General features: G+C 38.6%; 2 protein-coding genes across 5 annotated transcripts; both read right to left on the reverse strand.

Moving 5' to 3' along the window:
* Positions 1-265: 265 nt before the first annotated feature.
* Positions 266-4,275, reverse strand: LOC127976999 (B-cell CLL/lymphoma 7 protein family member B-B). Its single transcript, XM_052581604.1, has 6 exons — positions 4,064-4,275; positions 3,428-3,503; positions 3,249-3,351; positions 2,870-3,052; positions 1,182-1,261; positions 266-1,026 (listed from the first exon to the last, which is right to left on the reverse strand). The coding sequence occupies exons 1-6, from the start codon at positions 4,258-4,260 to the stop codon at positions 955-957; spliced, it is 711 nt and encodes a 236-aa protein (XP_052437564.1). The 5' UTR covers positions 4,261-4,275; the 3' UTR covers positions 266-954.
* A 2,754-nt stretch (positions 4,276-7,029) lies between these two features.
* On the reverse strand, positions 7,030-16,124 carry LOC127977125 (cyclin-L1). 4 transcript variants are annotated; one of them, XM_052581822.1, is made up of 11 exons: positions 15,817-16,114; positions 15,551-15,625; positions 14,845-14,954; positions 12,687-12,807; positions 11,218-11,282; positions 9,206-9,305; positions 9,012-9,116; positions 8,784-8,925; positions 8,155-8,266; positions 7,970-8,062; positions 7,030-7,896 (listed from the first exon to the last, which is right to left on the reverse strand). In XM_052581822.1, exons 1-11 carry the CDS (start codon positions 16,057-16,059, stop codon positions 7,494-7,496), a joined length of 1,569 nt encoding a protein of 522 aa, XP_052437782.1. In that variant the 5' UTR covers positions 16,060-16,114; the 3' UTR covers positions 7,030-7,493. The 4 variants fall into 4 exon arrangements, with proteins under 4 accessions (XP_052437782.1, XP_052437783.1, XP_052437785.1 ...); XM_052581823.1 differs by lacking the exon at positions 15,817-16,114 and adding an exon at positions 14,199-14,354 and having other exon boundaries at positions 15,551-15,587; XM_052581825.1 differs by lacking the exons at positions 7,030-7,896; positions 7,970-8,062; positions 8,155-8,266; positions 8,784-8,925; positions 9,012-9,116 and adding an exon at positions 10,979-10,992 and having other exon boundaries at positions 15,817-16,124.
* Positions 16,125-21,883: the final 5,759 nt, after the last annotated feature.

Raw genomic sequence — 21,883 nt, forward strand, 5'->3', positions numbered from 1 at the left:
TTAAAACCATCTTTTAGGAGTGAAGACAATGTACATTTAATAAGTTTTTCACGGCCACATGTGAAATAATAAAGCTCTGCCAAAAGCATATAAATACCGTTAAATCGTTAAATGTACAAAAACTTATTTAAACATTGTATTGGGACTATATAATTTTAAGAAAATTATAATATTGGTATTCGCCCTTAAAATCATTTCACATGTACAATAGTGTTCTATCCCTGCCATACAACTTTGCAAATGATGCAGTCAGAGCAAAGCTGCATAAATCTAAAGTGGTTTATTTCATCTATGTCCAGATACATTTTTACCAGACAGCACTACACCGATCATACACAAATATTTATCTTTTTTTTTTTTTTGAAAAATACTTTAAAGACTATGGAAAGTGGACATTTTCATATTTAAAATACAAACTGAGATACATTACCATTTATAAAAGATAAGCATTCCTTTTTTTTTTTTTATAAAAAGTTTGGTAATTTGATGCAGTTCATTGAACAATGACAAACAAATCAAGAAACAGATGACACAGATGTTATTTAAAACTGCCCTAAAGCATATAAATGCAAGAAAAACAGGTCAATAAAACTTATTTGTATAATCTTTAGAAATGCCACAAACACAAAACAAGCTAACATCTTAAAATTCAACTGTTTAGTCATACTGCATATAATAATCATTACTCCATGCAAGTCACATGTATTATACTGACAAAGTCCTTTCTCGATTTAGATTGAGAAACATGCAATACAAACTGCTTTACCTTGATAAGAAAATACCTGACAAGATCTAAGGTGACCTTTTTAAAGTACAAAAAAAAACTTTTTTCTTTTTCTGTTAGAAGTGAATTTCAGGCATTTGGCAGGATGTAAAAAGTCTTTTAAATGTACAATTTAGTCTCTTTTAGAAATACTTCTACACTTTTGACCTGTAATGTCCAGCATAATGGTGCTAACTGAGAGTTGAGTTTTGCTCGGTGCAAACTCTTTTTAGCGGTGGGGCTCCAATCACCTCCTCTTCCTCCTGTCAAAAACAATAATGTCACACATGGCATGCATTCGACCAAGTTGCTTTGAAAAGCATAATCAGGTTTTCATAATGTTTACAACATATATTTTAATTCCCACAATGCACTAGGTTCAAACAACTTAATTTATTTGAAGACTATTGGATGTTACCTGAGTAGAGAGAGACAACATATCTTCTTTAATGAGGGTCGGAGGCTCATCTGTTACCTCACTGCTGGTTGTTGATGTCTCTAAATATGAAAGATAAAACAAGCAAATACATGTATGCATGTAAAAATGAAGGATGCACCATCCTTACTGTTATCTTACATGCTTGGGTTAATCTAACAAAACATGTCAAGAACATGCATACAATAAATCATAATTTAAAAACGTGTAAATTAAATATTACATTTAATGGAATATTTCGATTTTTTTTTGTGTTATGGCACTATTTTATGACATTTCAATACAATTATACCCTTAAATATCATTTCAGAATTTCATTATTGTAAAAAAAAAAATTCTATGATGTAATGCCCCTTATGCTAACAAAATATGTCATTGTCTTTTGTAATACAGTAAAACAAATATTTATTACAGTAATAATCACTATTCAGAATAATGGAGATTAAAAAAAAAACTTAATCGGAAAATACAGTTTTATAGTTATATGTATATTTTAGTGCTGTCAAACAATTAATCGTGATTAATAGCATCCAAAATAAACGTTTGTTTACATAATATGTGTGTACTGTGTATATTTATTATATACACATGCATGTGTATGTTTAAGGAAAAATTTAAATGTATGCATTTAAAATATATATATATATATATATATATATATATATATATAATGTCAATTATATTAATATAGTTTCAAGTTTGATATAAATGTATACAGTACAGACCAAAAGTATGGACACACCTTCTCATTCAAAGAGTTTTCTTTATTTTCATGACTATGAAAATTGTAGAGTCACACTGAAGGCATCACGGGCTATTTGACCAAGAAGGAGAGTGATGGGGTGCTGCGCCAGATGACCTGACCTCCACAGTCACCGGACCTGAACCTAATCAAGATGGTTTAGGGGTGAGCTGGACCGCAGACAGAAGGCAAAAGGGCCAACAAGTGCTAAGCATCTCTCGGGGAACTCCTTCAAGACTGTTGGAAGACCATTTCAGGTGACTACCTCTTGAAGCTCATCAAGAGAATGCCAAGAGTGTGCAAAGCAGTAATCAAAGCAAAAGGTGGCTACTTTGAAGAACCTACAATATGACATATTTTCAGTTGTTTCACACTTTTATGTTATGCATATAATTCCATATATAATTCCACATGTGTTAATTCATAGTTGTGATGCCTTCAGTGTGAATCTACAATTTTTATAGTCATGAAAATAAAGAAAACTCTTTGAATGAGAAGGTGTGTCCAAACTTTTGGTCTGTATATACACAGTACACCCACATATTATGTTAACAAAAACTTATTTTGGATGCGATTAATCATGATTAATCGTTTGATAGCACTATATATATATATATATATATATATATATATATGAATAAATAAGGTTTTTTAAATGAAATGCTCACCAACACTGCATTTATTGATCAAAAATAATAAATTGTGAATTGTGAGTCTTCAGTCTTACATGATCCTTCAGAAATCATTCTAATTTAATTAATGTTGAAACCCGTTTTTACTGCTTAATATAATACGCCATCAGCACATTATATGTTATTTGCATTATAATACTAACTTGCATTTGCTTTGAAGACCAACATTTCGTATCTACCTTGTCAGTTAGGTAAATAATCTTTTTACTGAATGTTTTTCGACCGGCCTGTCTCACCTCTCTCAGCATCCATGGTCTCCTGTCCCAGGGTGGGCGGCTGGGAGTCCTCTGTACGGAAGTAGGGTGTGTGTGAAGGGCTCACTGCCTCACTCACGTGCTGTGGACTGGAGTTGCTGCTGCTGTCCACTTTGGTATTAGACTGATAGGCATCTGATAGGAAACTCTGGTTACTGTTGTCATCTGTTTATGAAAGTGGATGAATAAAAAATATTTGTGTGAAATCTCCTGAAGAAATATGTCAGTTATGTTAACACAAACCAGTGTTGCATTTTATATATATACAGAGAGAGAGAGAGAGAATGTTCTGAATTGTTTACAGAGGAAATATCAAGTTTCCTCATGTTTGACATAAACATAACCTTAAGTCCTCTATTACCCTGAAAATCCAGTAGCACAGAGCGGGCGTTTTCTAACACTACATCTGTAGGAAAACCCTTCAGTTCCCTCACTGCTGTCCCTGACACTTTAGGCTTGTATATCTGCAAGAAAGACAAAAAGACATTTGAAAGACATCTGAGAAGTGGCCAGCTGCTTGAGATGACATGATATACACACCTGTTTAGTTTCTGTAACCGGTACCCATTTGAAAATCCGTAATGATGTATCTCCCACTGTCACCCACTTTTTTTCCCTACGAGGACAAACATATTCCAGGGTAATATCACAAAAATGGTTTTATTACAAGAACAAGAAATAAAAATGTTAAGATTGTTACTTTCCCCCCAAAAAAATCGGAATATAGTATTTTTTTAGGCTTTTTGTAATTTTTCTGCTATTCTCAGTGGTAGTTAGCATTAGATACTCAAATTTTATTTTTTGACACAACGAAATAAAAAGTAAAGTGTATAAATCTTTATAGAAATAAAATATACGTATTACTAGTTTGTATTTATAGTTATAGTAAGTCTTAATACAATAGAGACTAACTCAAATTAATATATAAAACTGTTTATTTTTTCATTTCAAACATCCCAAGCAGAAATGTAAATAACAAAATCACTCCATTAGAGACCACCAACAGATTGTTCAATCCACATTGGCACGCCCATAAACTGTATACAGTGAAACCCATTGGTTGCTTTGCTTGTCTATCATGTTACTGAATGACGTCACCCTCCCCGCCACTCTGAAGTTTATTTTTGTAACGTGGAAGAAAAGAAACTTGTCTCCCTCTTTAAACAAGCAACTTACCACCGACGGACCCTTTCAATTGCCGCCATCACTTTTTTGATATCATCTTTGGCGCGGCTGCGTGTCTCTGCTCTCACGGACCGTCCTGACATTTTAATGGTTTTTATTAGTTTGTCAAGATCTCCCTCTTTTTCTTGCCTTCCTCCGTCTGCGACTTGATCTCGCCCTGTCTTCGTCTGTGTCTCGCGAGACTTCATAACGCGCCACTGGCACTGCCTCTTTGCATTTTAAACATTACCCCCGTTTAATTTATTTGTACATATATTTCCATTATAAATAATTTATTTAGAACCAGTTATGTAATAACCACAATATGAGGTTGTATGACGTTAAAAGAAGCTATTACGTGCCTACAATGCCGTCAACACACCACTAGATGGCAGTGTTTTTCCACTTAAAATACTCAGGATAACGGTGCAGTACATTTCATGCCCGTATCCCGTTATTTGATTTTTATGTGATAAACACGTTAGACAAAATATTAAAATCGCATCTTAAATATGTAAATGGTTTTAAAATGTTAATTATTTTTAATTATGTTCTTTGTAAATAATAGCCAGAAGTTACCACCAATTCAAGCCTATATGGACGATCTAACAACACTCACAAAAACTGTCCCCTGCACCAAGAGACTGCTGAAGAAACTTCATCAAAATATAGGGTGAGGATGAAGTTAAAGCCCAGTAAGTGCAGAAGCATCTCCATCGTGAAACGACAAGTCACAGACCAAAGATTTCATGTCGGCGGGACACCTGTCCCATCTGTCTCAGAAATGGATGGAGCATGGCTGAGTTTTGTCAACAGAGCTACTGGAACAGAAACGAACCACCACAAACAACCTCCCACAATTATTGGCAGGACAGGTCAACTTCACAAATTTTGTACCAGCTGGCCAACATCAAGAGCATCATAGAACACCTAAAGATGCAAGCTTCCTGCTATCAGCGCAGGATTGGAAATTGGAAGTGGACCTTGCTAAGAAGCTTGTGTTTCCCCCAGAAATAGTGGCTGCAACACTCCGGCCAGACATGGTCCTGTGGTCTCCAACAATAAAGCTGGTATATGTTGTCGAATTAACAGTTCCATGGGAAGAGGGGGTTGTAGAGGCTTATGAGAGGAAAAAGAACAAATATTCCGACCTTGCAGCTGAAGCATCCCAGAACAGCTGGAAGACTAGCTTCTTTCCAGTAGAGGTGGGATGCAGGGGATTTGTTGCAACATCTACCACCAGTTTGCTGAAAAAAAAAAAAAAATAGGGGTGAAGGGACGCTCTCTCCAACAGGCCATCAAGTCCAAATGAAGTGCTCCTGAAAAAGCAGTAACTGACTCTGGATCAAGCGCAAGGACCCCATCTGGGCAGTAAGGTAGAGACAGATGACAGCCTGCGGTCAGGCTTAGGGTCGACTCACGGAGAAGGACGCCCCTGCCATGCAGAGCCCATCAGGGATATAGAGGGTATATGGCATGGAGTGGCGTGTACCTGGGACGCTGGGTACACAGTTGAGCCTTCTGGAGACGTTGTGGGCTTCAATCAACGAAAGGTTGATGAAGCAGGATTCTCACCTGATGACCCCAATGACATACCTTACCCTCCTTTTTTTAACCACTCCACACCGATTGCAACTACTAAGAGTTTCCTACTAAAGGGATTGAAACTAGTTCTATTAGCTTTATTAATGGTGACCATTCGAATTGTATGAGTATACAAGAAGCAAATTTAATTATGATGACTGATGGCACAGATTAATTTGATTAATTCGGTCTTCTAAGCCACCGAGCGCCCTCTGGTGGAAAATAAAATGTTTTCCAATGAAAAAGACTCAATTTTAACCGAATATATTCAAAGCAGTATAAACAAATATAAAAAATGATCAAAAAACATCCTTGATGATATTTACACATAAATTCACATAACCGTTTATACGTTCTAATGAATACCGTTGTCAAAACATACTCTGAGAATTAGCGATAACATCAGCAGAATAAATACATTGGCACAAAATCATATGAATTAAGATGAAAGCGTAAATAAAATATGTGAGCGAGAGAGAAATCAAATACAGAACTAGTTCTGCACATATTACAATTTTGAATATTCAAAACTGATTTAATTAATTAATACAGCAGTCTAATTTTTTAACGTTACCCCACTAAGTAGCGAAAATGAGTGAATCATGCACTGAATCGTTTTTAAACCCTGATTAATTCATAAAGAAAAGACCACCATCATACTGTCTTCAGGACTCTGCCCCCAGAAATACACTGAGTGAATTATAAACGAGCCTGATGTAGAAAAGCTATTAAGAGTGGACCGGGGTTTACAGGTGCTGGATATATAATTAGAATATCATCGAAAAGTTTAACTAATTCCACTCAAAAAGTGAAACTTGTACTTCATTCATTACACACAGACTGATACATTTAAAATTTGTATTTCTTTTAATTTTGATGATTATAACTGAAAACTAAGGAAAATCCCAAATTCAGTCTCCCCATTCTTTCCCAGAAATATGACAGATAAGAAACCACATAATCACTATGAATGGGGATCCTAATGATTTCTACAGACTGCACAGAAAACCTACTGAAGCAACACCCCTGGGGGGGGGTTAGTTTTTCCTGTTCATTTACACAAATTTGTTGAGATGGTTAACTACAGTAGATAACATTTTAAGTAGATTAAAACCTTTCATCCTGAAACCAAAATTCTTTTTTTTTTTTAGTTCAACTTTTAGGAACTTTTTGATCCACTTCAAATGTTTTCTACTGTAGAATACATAGATGTTCCAACTCTACATTAGAGAGAGAATAATTTAAGAAGGGAGGAAATTCTCTAGAATTAATCTAATTTTTATTACCAGATTATTTTTGTGATAATGTTGGTAAACATCAAGGGATTTTAATGTTCGAGAGCAAGAAAATATTTTTAATTCATAAATATAGAAAAAAACAACAACAACAGACAATAGAAGTCACCTTTTATTGAGTAAAAATCAGACATGAAGACGTGCAGACTAAAAACCAGTGTAACAAAGTCACCATGATCAAAAAAAAAAAAAAAAAAAAAAAAGACCGTCTGCATCCAGTTGTAAGAAAAATATGATCTATTTTCAGAGAAACCAATTTCCTTCTGCCTGTAGAGCATCTTTTTTTATTATTAATTTCTATAGCTGTGCAAAGTATTGGTGTCTTTCCTGAAAACATTTTCCAATTTTCTATGCAACTAGTGATTTTCCCACCTTCTGAAAAAGGTTGCTTTTATAAATCAAAGCATTTCCCAAATTACGTCAACACTGAACCCATCTTTACACTGTAAATATGTAGTTTCATATCCTTTCAACATTTAAAACTAAACCGCCAAAATAACGAGAGAAAAAAAGAAAAAGTATACCGGTGATGTTACACATACGTGATGTTAACAGAAAAACACTCAGCGTCTGTGACGACTGTGGCTTGAATGGCTGCTGCTGTGGTGTTTGCTTTTATGAGAGCGTTCGTACGAGCGCGAGCGTTCACGCCGGTCTCGGTGATGGCCTCCACTGCTTCGCTCGTGCTTGTGCTTCTTCGCTAAGTCCGAGGAACCGCGATCCCGGTCCCGCTGTCTGTCCCGCTCACGGGGCTTGCTGGTGGAACGAGAGCGGGAGCGTTTCCTCTTGTGGCTGTGTCTGCTGTGCTGGTGCAGGTCGTCTGAGCGCTGCTTTGACTTCAAGTGTGGCAGGAGGGGAGACGGAGGGCCGTGGTTGGCGTGTCTCCGTGGAGAAGGGCTGCGGCTGTGAGAGCGGCTCCGGGAGCGAGAGCTGTAGGTGGCTGAGTGACTGCGCCTGTTATTGTAACTACAAGAAAAACGGTTGAATATAGACACCGACATCATTGAGTACAGAGCAGTGCACTGCAGGTGGTACTTACTGTCGTCTGGGAGAGCGTGATCTGGACCGGGATCTTGTTCTGGAACGACTCGCACTTCTACTGTTCCGTCCTAACTTACTATCTTTCCTGAGTCTAAAGAAAGGACGAGGAAGATTCTTAATAAGTGGGTTTTCATTAAACAGAAAGCAAGTACTTGATGAAAGTCAATCCTGTCAAACACTCACCCGTTGTGTGGGCTCTTAGAGCCCTGAGGCCGGTCTTCTGGTTCTTTCTTCATGGCCTTAAGCATTTGAGGATTAGGAGACTTCTCATCTGCTTTCATTACATTAGGTGAACCTGACAGGAAGAATCAAATTTGATGACCGTTTCAGAAGAAGTTTAGTAGAACGTCCCTGCTGCTTTTTTCCAAGAGTCAAGCTCCAACAATAAAAAAAATATACGCTTTTATATAATATAAGTCCTATACGCTTTAATAAAACAGACACTTTTGAAAATATTTTTTCCTTGTTATATTATTTAAAAGTGAATAGATTGAGGAATAGGAGGGAGAGGTGAGTGAATGGTGTCCCAGGTCACTAAAAACCCAAGGTATGCATGCATTTAAGGGCTAAAACAGTGCACATGATTCTGTGCTATATTTCAAGTCTTCTGAAGCAAAACAACAGATTTACAGAGAAACACACTAAAGGTATGCATTTAGTGTACGTACAAGAACTTTGAGCTTGACATTAATTGTATAGGAAAAAAAGCAGCCTGGACCATCTTCCACTTTTGAGTCATATATATAGCTTTTAAGTTTTAGCTTTAAAAAAAAGGTTAGACTGCACGAAAGGCAGTGGAAGTGACAACTTACATGGTTTGGACCCAGGAGAGAATCCACCCAATGTGGAAAGAGCAGGAGTGCCGTCTGGATTCAGTCCTTTGGCCTTTAATTTGGCTTCCTGAAGAGCCACCTTCCGCTTGTCCACTTCCTTCTCCAGCAAATCGTAATTTGGCTACAAATTATAAAAGGAAACAGACTCAATACAACAAGTGAAGACCAGCTAACTCTAAAACGGGAGCGATATCAAACAAGTCGAACCTTTTTTCGTGTGTACAACTTCAAAGTGGTTACACATATATCTTTGATCTCCTCCTCTGTGGCACCAAACAGCAGGTACCACTGCGGCCGAGAGGGTAACGATATCTGAGAGAAAGAGTGATGGAAGAAAATGAACAAAACCAGAGCACAAAGTAAACACAGGTTGAGATGGAGGACAGAGAATGGTTTTGTACCTGTAGCACTCGTGCAGCGAGGTTAATGCAGGCACAGGCGATGGTTTCAGCTTGAAATCTCACAAACACATTAGTGCGAAGGCTGTCATTCATATAGTTCCTGCAACACAAAAGGTGAACCACAAAATTGCCATTTCCCTGCATGGGTTGTTCACATCTATACATTTATGTACGAGGTTTGTCACAGGATGCAAATAAAAAGACCAAACATAAAATGGAGGCTTGAGTTTAAATTTGCCCTTTCCCGCTCTGCCTCACGTTCCTCTGTTGTTCTACAAACGGCGAGCATGCAGTGTGGAGGGGCACATGTCCAGTGCACATAGACAAGCTCACTGGATAGAGGTTTGCAAAAATATAACTGGTTCCACTAGTTTGCATGCAACAAATGACCACAACTTAATTTCTTCAAAACTTCTGAAACAACAGCTTAACTTTCCATAAAATAAGCAGATACAAAAAGGAGAGAATGGGGGTGTAGCATTGCATGACACTCACAACACTAAACAGCATGCATGGTGACCAGGAGTCAAAGCGGGACTGAGAGCAGCTGCTCTGGGAATGAACAAATATACATCTCAGACTAGACGGCTAAATGGAGATTTGCAGACAAGACAAAATCTCTCATTTCTGGATGATGGCCAGATATGGATGCAAAGCTCTCTAAAGAAAAGCTAACAGGCAGATGGACAGTGTGGACCTGAAAGGCTCTGTGTCAATATGGAAAATCCTACACTGACGTGTGCTGTAACAGAAATACTAAAGTGTTTATGCTACAGGTCTTAAAACATTGGATTTATATGAAAAAGCTGAGCTTCAAACAAGTCATTCAAGCATAGACCTAAACAGCCGAGAGTTCCCATAAGACAATGCCTCGCACCAAATTATTAATATCAATTGCATACTTAAAGGACTGGTTCACCAAAAATGAAAATGGTAATTTATTCACCAATATGTCATTTTAAACCTAAACTTTCCTCAGTGGGACACCAAAAAAGTAGTATTTGACAAGATCATGATATAAGATCCTCCATTTAATGGATGCATATGGTCAAGAGGCCAAAATGAATATTGAAGACGTCTTCATGTAATACGAATACGATACATCTGAATGTGAAGTTGTTATACCCTTTGGTTGCACGTTAGTATACTATCAAAAACAAAAATAAGATGGGACCAAATTTGAATATGCAGTTTCACAAATGAGACCAGAGGATGGGATTTATCTTACATTTTTAGTTCTAAAGACATAATAAAATAATGAGAACCTTTGATCTGGACACTGCAATTTGAGCTTTTTTCCCATTGCTATTCTACAACGTAAGAAATCATATAGGTTTGAGAAGGTATGGTGAACAATTTTCATTTTTGGTGATTTACCCTTTAAATTGGAGTACATTTAGAAAGCAAAATCCAAGACTACTTACACCACCTAAATCCGGTAGTTGAGGTTTAATAATGAATTCGAATATTCATGCTTTAAAACTTCCTTTTAAAAGTTAAAAGTGAAACCACCTTTTAAAAAACAGATAATTAAAAAAAAGAGAGAGAGAGAGAGAAATCTTGAGACTTGAAGCAAAAACAAAAATACAAATCCTTTTGGACAACCGCAAGAAAACAAGATGCTGCTGGCAGCTGGAAAAGGCCCCCTTCAGTGATTCTCGGGCAGAGAGCTCTCACTGGATTGGCTGTCTCGAGAAGGGCAGCCAATGGGGGGAGATTCCTGAGGTCATGTGGTTGGAGGAGCAGAGTTCAGAGGTTCTTTATGACACTTACCATCATGGACTACCCTTTAATCAAAGAGTAGAAAGAAAGGACAAAGTTAAACTAAGCTCTCCATTTTCTTTTAATTACAGCCATGAACAAGAGATTTAAAACAGAAGACACACACCAACACACGAGTCACGAATACACCAATCCATCAGATGAGGGGACAGAAAAGTTACGTTAAGGGGTTAATTACTGGTTACACCGCAGTGTCTAGACATCCAATGCAGGATTGTTTATTTACTCACCAGGCTGTCTGGACCAACGTCTGGTTCTTCTCACATTCAAGTACTTGCAGGTACATGACGATAATCTACAAAGATTGATGAAATATAACTGCATGTTAAATCTGAATGAGTCTTTAAGTCCCCCTGTAGTCAAGTATTTTATCCCTTAAAACTCATCTTTGATCATCAAAATGACATCGTAAAGTTACATTTTTTCTTATGGAAATAATTTTCTCATAACAGTTTTTTTTTAAATAACAGTTTAAATGTAACCATACACCCTTCTGTTCCTGTAGCTCAACTGGTAGAGCATTGTGTTAGCACGCAAGCTAGCTCAAGGTTGGGGGTTCGATTCCCCGGGAACACATGATAGGTAAAAATTGATAGCCTGAATGCACTGTAAATCGCTTTGGATAAAAGCGTCTGCTAAATGCATAAATTTATTTATTTAGTCTAATTTACTATTTGCGGATCTATGCAAATTTGCCCCGCCTCCACTCAGTCGCACCAGCCAGCGCCTCCTGATCCACTAAACTGTAGTAAAAGTGAAACAATGTTATACACCGATAATGACTCAAAACTATATTTGTGTGACGATTATATGATGTATAAGATGCTTTACCAGTGTTGTTTGTAATATTGGTGAAGTAGATCCACACTTTGCTGAAAAGTGTTGGCAAACTCTTGAGCAGCAACAACAGTACCATGCACTCTGCCATTGTTGTGTATGTTTGTTTGCGCTTGACTTTAAAATTGACACGTATGGCACAGGTCTACATACCTAACTCATACTATGCACACGTATGATGTTACCGTTTTCAAAGATTACCGTATTGAGTGTTTACATTAAAATGATAATGCTGGCATTTTCAAAAGCTCGCACTTTGAAACCCGTTTTCAAATATGCATTTTCAGTCCACAAAACGCCATTGTCGTGTAGTAAGGCTGCACGATTAATTGCAAGAGATTGTCATGCGCGTTTCTTTAGTAAAGCTGGTTCTGTGATTAGTATTAAAAACCCAACACCTGCTTTCAAATGGAGCGGCACTTAATATAACAGAGCTGTAGTTCGCTGACAAGCTACGCAATATTGTGTACAGAACCGAAAGGGATTCATCTGCGATTATGACGATTATGACGGCTCTTTGTATTAAGTGTCGCTCCATTTGAAAGCAGGTGATGGATATTTAGTACTAATCACAGAATCGCATGCGATTAATCGTGCAGCCCTACTTGACGTGATTGATTTTTGAATTGTGACATAGCAAACAGAGGGCTGTTTCGAACCGTGTTTCTGGGACAGCCTTTGGGAAACTACCGTTTTTAAGGAGAAACTTACTCTGCAATGGTGTTGATTAATGGATTGGCTAATGGTTTGTATAAAAGCATATTAAAAACACCACATAACAAACAACAAAAAACTTAATTTGCACTACAGGGTGACTTTAAAGTCTAAAAACAAAACATTAAGAGCAGGAACTGAGACGTACCTTGTGTGGGTGTTTGACGTGGACGCAGAAGCCCAGCTCCTTCAGCACACGCCGTTCAGCTTTTATCACCTGGTTTTTGGTGTTAATGTAGTTCTGATCAAGTATCAATGGACTTGGACTCCTGATTTGTGAGGGAATGAAAGAAATAGTTTCCCCTGACTCAAATACTATTCAAGACAATGAAAAAATGCCTTTTTTGTTTGCTTCGTTTTAAATTCAAATCATTCTGTTTCCCTTCCAACCAACTACAGGCAACAGGTCCAGTTTTTTGACTCCTGTCATTTCAGTGTAAGACTTTAGCACTGCCACAAGTGACTGTTAGACAAAAAAGTAAATGCTCCACCTCTCACCACATCATAGCTTCAGCAGAAAGTAAAAAAAATTAATGTGTTCCTCTAGAAACACAACCAATATCACAATAATACACTAACCAGGCCAATCTTGGGAAACCCAAGCACCAAAAATCTCAACACACAGAGTATATACAGTGTCAGTAGAACAATCAAAACACGTAGAAGAGACGAAGTGAGCTCTACATCATAAACACTACTAGCAGACAAGTTCATGACATGCTAACAGTGCTGAGTCATGATCTGAAAATAGCACGAATGGGCCTTCAGATGTGTCACGTAATCATCTGAAGAACAATGGTCAATTTCAACCACATTATCTAAATATGCAACTCAAAAGTATCAAATACTGACTGACTACAAGGCATGTAAATGAAATTCATTTCTTGTAGTCCTTTAACTATTGAAAACCTCAAGTTATGATAAAAACAGAAACACTTCAGACTTAATGAAACCACATTGTATACCCAACGTAATATTACAAAAACATACCAGTCTAGGCTATATTTTACTAACCTAACAGAATCTAAATCATTCTCTCTTCTGCTTTAACCATTTCCCCCCCCCCATAGTTATTATCTGTTTTTTTTTTGTTTTGTTTTTTTTACTGCACCCATCCACAAGTGCATGAATATTTCATGAAGCACAAATACAATCTCTTTGGTTTTATGTTTTCACAAAATTACATCTCAATTCATATTCATAAAACATCTAAATCATCTACACTAAACAACTTTGTTAGTCATTTCTAAGAGTAAACGCACACAATGAGCTCACAAAAAAAAAAAAAAAACTCTTTACAACGAAATGCCAATGACATTTCATGACCGGTCTACATATAACATAACATTTAATTGTAGATTTTCGACAATAAATCGTCCAAGACAGCCAATCTAAACAATGCTTACAGTATTAAAGAACTAAACAAAAAAAAAACAGCACATTCTCAGTATGCAACCCTCACAGCTCCCATCATGTGAATATTTAAGAGATTTTAATCTTGCATGTGCAACGTGAAATATTTCTGTGGAAGCTATGACATGTGTGGTGAGGTGTCTTTTAAAAAAAATGAAAATTAAAAGATTGTCACCTGTGCTGGCAGAGACAATTATCTTAAACTGAGATACAGGAGTCAGCCAGATGTTTCGGACCAGCGGCCAACCTGTCGATCCCCGACATCCCAGTGACCGCTTTCTGACCACTGGCTTCTCCCGGGGGAGGGGGGGGAAGCGACACCTCGCTCACTGTTGCCATGCCGACTGCTTCATCTCTACGTACCATTCCACATCACCCAGGCATTGGTAAATGTAGCTGGTCGCTGTTAGTTGGTTGCAAGGGAAAAAAGAATTCAAGTTAATACCGCGTCCTTGATTTCAGATGAACAAATTTTTCTTTTTAGCCTCTTTAAATTGTTCTCTACTTCATTCTGGAATTAAATTTATACTAGCCAGTAATAAATCAATAAATAGCTAAATTGGCACCACGTTCCCTTGATCAAGATTACACTTTTTACTTGCTCAGGTAATCAGAATATCCTGCCGTTACTACCAATTATGACTGATGAAGGAACTGAAAAGCTTTAAAATGGTTTAGAATGAAGCAAACAAAATCAAGACATCATATCAACGACAAACAGAAGCGCACAGACTACTCACAGTTAACATGTTTAAGTATTCCTGAATCAGTTACAATTTGAGGTGATGGGATTAAATGTTATCAAAAGTAAAATAAATCAGTTAAAGGTGGGGGGGAGGGGGGTTGCACAGGTAACGAACAGAAAACGTGTGACGAGAACGGGCCATGCTTACCTTTTGCCTCGGAGCTGCCTTAAATGATGAAACACGTTGATGACGTCCCGAATTCGTCGAGGGGCTTCTTCGATCTTTGAAGCCAAGTTAACACAGGCCATGGCGACAATCTACAGAGAGAACAGATGACAGAAAGAGCTGTCAAAACACTGACAAAACACACAGCATGAGCATACATTAGTATATACACTGATAAATATGTCAAGTAGTTAGTAGATAATACCATTTTCTGACAGTAAATAGTGAAATTGAGCAAACGTTTGTGTAATATGTTTTTAACTGGCATGTGTAAATTGAAAAAAATATCTACAACCACACAAAATGTAAAATCTGAATAGGATATATATATATATATATATATATATATATATATATATATATATATATATATGTGTGTGTGTGTGTGTGTGTGTGTTACGTTATATGTAACTGTTAAACACACACCGCCAACAGTAGTTAGCGGTCTAATTAAACATTAATCAGTTCTTACACGCCTATAATACCCTAAAAATCCGTCTAGTTAAACAGTTCGCTGGTATTTGAAAAAACGTCCATTATAACTATCTTATTATGGCGACAACTTTTAAAAACATACATATTTACATACATATATTACACCATGGAGCTATAATCCGTTTGAATGTGATTTACTCAAACAACATGGCTGCCATCGGCTCTGCCTGTAAACACGGCTTTATTCTCTTACCTCAAAACTGTGTTTCACGAAAGACTTCGAGTAGAAGAATCGATGAAAAAGCACTTGTCCGGTCGCCATGGCCACCTGAAACATAACAACGATTAAAGAAAATTTTATATAACGTCAAGTTAAACGGCCCCCGTTTTCGTTTCAAAAGCAGCGTCCGCCATTTTGTTTTTGTCTAGCCGATGGACAGCGAAAGATGTTTAAAATCACTGAAATGGATCTCTTGATAACACAAACCCACTGTATAAACTATTTTTATATATTTTCACCTGTGGTAGTCGCAACAAGATCCCGGCGGACTGGATTAGCTCGCAGCCCAGGATCCGCAGGTCTGTCTCGGTACACAGGTCGAGCCCGTCCTGCATCGACGGGGTCGGGGAGAGACTCTCCTCCGGAATTAAAGAGTTATCGATGGTGAGGAAGACTTCTGAATACACTTTATCGCCTATTAATATGCCCTCGTTAGTAACAGGCGCGTTCGCGGCGGGAGCGGTGGCCGTCGACGCCTCCATGATCGCTGTCGTCGGATCCTGCCGAGGACGTTACGATTTACAAACAGATACGTGTTACGTAACCCAGAGCGGAAGACAGCGCTGAACATTGCTGCGTATGTGACAGCTCGCTGATTGGTGAAGAGATGTGTCTTGTGACCTCAACAAACCAATCGCTGTCGGATAACTGTTACTTTATTCAACGCTGTAACCCACCACATTACTTTAAAGTACGTTTTGTGCCCATCAATAATTATACGTTTTAAATATATTCCTGGTATGCAGGGATTGCAAGCGCTCTCAAAAAGGTAGAAATCATTACACTAATTTATTTTCCACAGCGCCTACTGCAGATGGAACTTAATGCAGTCAGTTACTGTAAATTAGGCTTGTATGTTAACTCTTTCAGGTGTTTTTTTTTCTGTCAGAATTGAACGTTGCTTTAACGTAAACATCACCGATTTGTACACGTCCGCGGCTTTTTGTCAAAAATGTATTACATTCACGTATAAAAAAATACATGAACTCCACGTAATTACGCAGGAGCAAGCATAGCAATTTATACATCCGTTTCAAAGTTATGCTTATTCTGGAAAATGTAAATATTTTTTCTCAGGCATGAACCATGATTGTTGTTTGAGTATTTTATTTACAACATTGATTTCCCATCTCTAAACCTCTCCCAAACTCATAACAAACCCCTTAATCTACCTTTACTTTTTTGTATTTTTTCTTAACTGTTCATTTTACATAATTTTAATTCAACATTTTTGTACCTGACTTTATTAAAGTGCATCTTAATAAACTGACATGAACGGTCACCTAATATAAATTGAAAAAGTTTTGACAGTAGGGCCCATTTAATAAAAAAGCATGGAAAATAGCCTGTATTTCTAACAAAATAAAATAGCATACATATCTTCCCAACTAGAACCCACATTGCTTCTTTTGCTGAAGTTTCAAATGTTGTATTCCATAAAACGGAGGAAGTAACTTTACTAATATATTAGTGCATCAGTGCAATGAGTGGTTCAGTGATGGGGAGAAATCAGTCAGTGGATCAAATCAGTTGACTCAAACTGTTAAGGCCCGTTCACACCTGGGTGTGTGTGTTCACTACTCACTGCTGTGTGTGTGCACTTGGATGGGTTAAATGCACAGCACAAACCACCATACTGTTACGTTACGCTGCCGGAAGGAAACACGTAGTCGAGGATAAACGAAATAAGGCTTTATTAAATCCAACACAGTGGATATCCAACATGGAACACAGAGGAAGACACACGTAAGTGGTTTGTAGACCCGACCAAACTGAAACACACTAAATGAGTCCAGAGGTGTGACATTACCCCCCCCCCCCCCCCCTCCCGGTAGGTGCGTCCTCGCACCGTAGAAACAGAGGGAGGCGTGGGTGGGAACTTGGGAGGAGGTCTTTTGGGATGCCAGGCCACGGTGGAGATGAGGGATCTAAGAGCAAAGGCGGAGCCGCTGGGTCGAAGGACTGAGGGGGAGTCCAGGGCTTGGAGGCTGGAGGCAGAGACAGGTCCTTAACACGCCAAGGCGGAGCTGGAGACTGGCAGTCCAGCGGCAAACAATCGCACCCAGATGGCGCGGACTGAGGGTGAGCTGCGGGACTGACTGGCACCAGCAGGGATGACGAGGAACTGGCTGGTCTAGGAGGAGGAGAGAGAGGAAGGATGGGAGGAAACACATGATGGTGGCTGGCTGGTCTCTGGATCCTCAGTGGACCTGGCCAAGATCCTTCATGGGGCAGAAGGTGAGAGGTGACCCATTTCTCGCCAGAGTCCACTCCACGAATGCGGCGAATTCCTCCTGAGGACCATCTTCGGACGACAATGCTCTGCACTTGGAGTTCAGGCTGGCGTTATAGAAGGAGCAATTTTAAACTTTTTAGGTCGGGTATTCTGTTACGTTACGCTGCCGGAAGGAACACAGAGCCGAGGATAAACGAAATAAGGCTTTATTAAATCTAACACGGGGATATCCAGGAAGACACATGTAAGTGGTTTGTAGACCCGACCAAACTGAACTGAAAGGACAAGGCTTAAATACATGGGATAATTGGGGAAACACAGGTGGATGGAATGACTAAATTAACAGGGACATGGAACACATGGGGAATAAAATAGACACACCTGGGAACTAATCAAACCAAACACGGGAGACAGGGGCAAAAACACACTAAATGACTCCAGAGGTGTGACACATACTTGGCCACACGTCACATTCTTTCCTCTTCTTTCCTTTTCAAGACTGTAACCATAAAGATAACTATAGGGAAAACGTTTGCCCTTTAAAGTTTGTTGGATTTTGATTCGATGTTAATATTTTTATCAATTAAACATTATAGTTATCATAGTTTTAATCCTCGGTGCATTTTTTCTTTTCTTTCTCCACACTAGGGCTGTCAAAAAATAAAATGAATTTCGAATATTTGTATTCGAAATAATTTGAAATAAAAATCCACATTCGAATGCAAAAACGTTGATGATGAAAATGACATAATGCAGACGGTGCGTGGGTGTGGACGGCCCAAGTATATTTTGGCCTTCATCATTGGCGCACGAGATGCGATGACAATGTAAATTTCATTGCATTATAATTTTCTTGTTAGCCTATCCAACCACTAGATGCATCGCTGCTGTGATGTTCTTTCAAAATATTGCGGAAAACGAGAACAACAATGTGGAGAAGATGTTGTTTACATCAAAACTGAAACCAGGCCATTCACAAAGAACGTATATTTCGCACATTTTCTAGAGGGACACCGTTGGACTCGCGTCTCGCACAAGAGAGCCGCATGCTTAGAAACTCATATAAAATTAATGTATGTTCAACTTTTTAAAAACATATCTCGAGAATTTATGGTTGGATTTTCCCCATCCCACTGCCTCTCATGTTTTTAAATGTAAAATGTACTCTGTGTGATTGGCTTTCTGTGCTTTGTATTAAACTATGCATGCATACATTATGCTGTTTTGTTTATTGTTTATTTAAGCAACTTAATTATAATTGGTTTATAAACCAGTAGTGTAGCCATAAAAGAGACTATGGGTGTGCATATGAAAATCTGGGTGTGCCACATTTATTGTCAGATTACTGTGCAAAATTATGCGATAGTATTTTTGTCGCACTGCTTCCGTCCAACCATACTCCTAGTGGTAATTTGCAGGTCATGTCAAAAGGTAGTTAATTGTTAAATGTAACAATTTTCTTCCAAATATGATCATTTTGAACTTCTGGTACGATACTTGGACATTTACAATCTGGTAACACTGTCTGTTGATGTTGGGCCCGGGGAGGGAGAAACATCCTCATCAGGTGTAACGTTAAGGCCTTGTTTCTGGCTGTCCATCAAGCCGAGGTTTTTTGCTAAAAAAAAAAAAATTAAGGAAGGAGCTCTGCGACATATTGCTAGCTAGCAATGTGCAATCAAAAATTATATGTTTATATCATAGACCGCTGGGGTCACAGTCAGCTGCTGTTTGCTGATTGGTTGGTAGTCCGAATGTCGGCAGATATATTTTAACAAAAATAATTTAAAATGTAAAATACATTGTAACATTTTTAGCAATATTGCACCATATATTGGATTCTTATTTCTGTGCCCCTGAGAGTATGATTTAGAATGTTCAGTGGCATCCGAGCGCCAACCTCTCGCTCTCTCTTGTGAGGCCAATAAGGAAGTGACTAAAAGTGCAATTCATCGACTGGCCGCTTGAGGCTGGCTGCAAAAGGGAGTGAGTCCCATAGAATCCCCATGTTAAAATGTCCAACTTTACAGCAGAAAAAAACATGTTTACAGCCTGGTTCAAAAGTTTTTTTGGGTCTAAATAGCTTTAAGGTTTAAGTGGAGTTCATATTTCATGTTGGAAATTTGTAATGCTTCGAATTTAATATGATTTATATTTGAGTTAATATATTAGAAGTATATTTACAGTGTTTAGTCAGTTAATTATTTACACCTTTATGTGTTTACATATTTAATGCAGTAAGGATATTCTGCTGAATCTGCCTATCTGATTCACTCACCTCAGTCTAAGTCCTTGCCTCTGATTGGTTAGTGATGTCATTTGAAATGTTGTGTTTAAGGAAGTGTTGCTGTTGTGATGTTGTTCAGTAAAAGTGCCGCTTGAGGAAGTCTTCTGTCTCCATTCTGCTGTTTATTATCATAAAGAGTGATCTACCACCACATACTGAACCTTCATGTTACATTTGGTGGCAGCGTGGTGTTATTTTGGTGGTTTTTGCACATTTGGCGAGTTTTATTCTTACAAACTGTGGATGCGGTCATCTTTTTTTTTCTGTGCTATCTGGATTTTACAATCTTTGAGAGCAGTGGATTACCTAAGAACTAGTGTGGAGATATTAAGGGCCTATTGTGGTATTTGGTTTTTTTTTTTAGGAGAAACTCGTAGGGTTTTAGGGACGTTATTGGACCAATATACTCCCTGCCATTCTTCCAGACACATGTGAATGCTCTACCTCATCGGCCAGGTGAAAGTTTGGATGTGTACAGTGGTGACATCACTCGTCTTGTATTAGAAGCCTTTCCCATCTATGACCACAATGCACTGGAGGGTGCAAAATTTTGCCCATTGTTGCTGGCTTGGACCCAAATCTTCAGTCAAAAGTCCATGAGATGGGTGCGTAGGATCTTGAGGATGCCCTGCGTACCGCCAGCCGCTGTGAGAGGGCACGTGCAGCGCTCCAACTGACAACTGTAGGGTATCCACACTCTCAATCTTCAGAGCAGGTAGCTATGGTTCGTCCTAAATCTACTGATGATAAGCTTCTGCATGTCAGCTGCGTGTCAGCAGCTATACGTGCTTCTCCCATGCCAACTGACTATTAGGGTGTTCTCATGCCCAATCTATTGTGTGACATCATTGTGGCACATTCTCTCAGTGAGGTTCAGAATGGTACAACTGTGGTTCGAATCTTAAATCCCTCCCGAGATGACGTTGAGCTGCATTCAGGTCAACACCTGGGTGAGTTTCATTCGATTTCATCTGTTGATGTCGTATCAGGGGAAGGGACAGGTTGTGCAAACTCCCCTGTGCATGATTTAGCTCCGTCTGTCCAGATAAATGACAGCGACCTGTCACCTTCCCAAGTTCAGTCTCTGAAATCACTGCTTCAGAAATACTAAGCAGTATTCAGTAAACACTCAGAGGACAGAGGACGCATGAGCATTATCTAGCATCAAATCTGCACTGGTGAGGCGACACCAATTAAACAGAGAGCCTACAGAGTGACACCAGAACAGAGAGCTGAAATACAGACTCAAGTTGGCAACCTGTTAAAGGCAGATTTCATTGAAGAAAGCTACAGTCCCTGGGCTGCGCCAGTTGTTTTGGTGCACAAGAAAAATGGCACATGGCGTTTCTGCCTGGACTATAGAAAACTTAATACAGTGACAATCAAAGATTCCCACCCTCTTCCGAGAGTCGATGACACACTGGATGCTTTGTCGGGCTCTGCCTGGTTCTCCACAATGGACCTACAACATAGCTATTGGCAAGTCGAGCTGCAGGAGGAAGACCGTGAAAAAACAGCATTCACAACAGGTAGTGTGGCCTTTATCACTTTAAAGGGGGGGTGAAATTCTATTTCATGCATACTGAGTTTTTTACACTGTTAAAGAGTTGGATTCCCATGCTAAACATGGACAAAGTTTCAAAAATTAAGTTGTACGTTTGAAGGAGTATTTTTGTTCCAAAAAACCTCTTCGGGTTTGTCACAAGTTTCAGAAATTTTTTTCGAGTATGGCTCTGTGTGACGTTAGATGGAGCGGAATTTCCTTATATGGGTCCTAAGTTCG

The sequence above is a fragment of the Carassius gibelio genome, chromosome B18 (assembly GCF_023724105.1).
Source record: "Carassius gibelio isolate Cgi1373 ecotype wild population from Czech Republic chromosome B18, carGib1.2-hapl.c, whole genome shotgun sequence".
Taxonomy (NCBI): Eukaryota; Metazoa; Chordata; class Actinopteri; order Cypriniformes; family Cyprinidae; genus Carassius; species Carassius gibelio.

Excerpts from the sequence above, each read along its gene's own strand:
- LOC127977125 (XM_052581822.1), bottom strand. The coding sequence starts at position 16,059 with ATGGAGGCGTCGACGGCCACCGCTCCCGCCGCGAACGCGCCTGTTACT. Across the intron at positions 15,626-15,816 it reads TCTTGTTGCGACTACCACAG|GTGGCCATGGCGACCGGACA; the intron begins GTGAAAATATAT and ends GTTATGTTTCAG. Across the intron at positions 8,063-8,154 it reads TCTAAGAGCCCACACAACGG|ACTCAGGAAAGATAGTAAGT; the intron begins GTGAGTGTTTGA and ends TCCTTTCTTTAG.
- LOC127976999 (XM_052581604.1), bottom strand. The coding sequence starts at position 4,260 with ATGAAGTCTCGCGAGACACAGACGAAGACAGGGCGAGATCAAGTCGCA. Across the intron at positions 3,504-4,063 it reads ATTGAAAGGGTCCGTCGGTG|GGAAAAAAAGTGGGTGACAG; the intron begins GTAAGTTGCTTG and ends TTGTCCTCGTAG. Across the intron at positions 3,352-3,427 it reads CGGTTACAGAAACTAAACAG|ATATACAAGCCTAAAGTGTC; the intron begins GTGTGTATATCA and ends TCTTTCTTGCAG.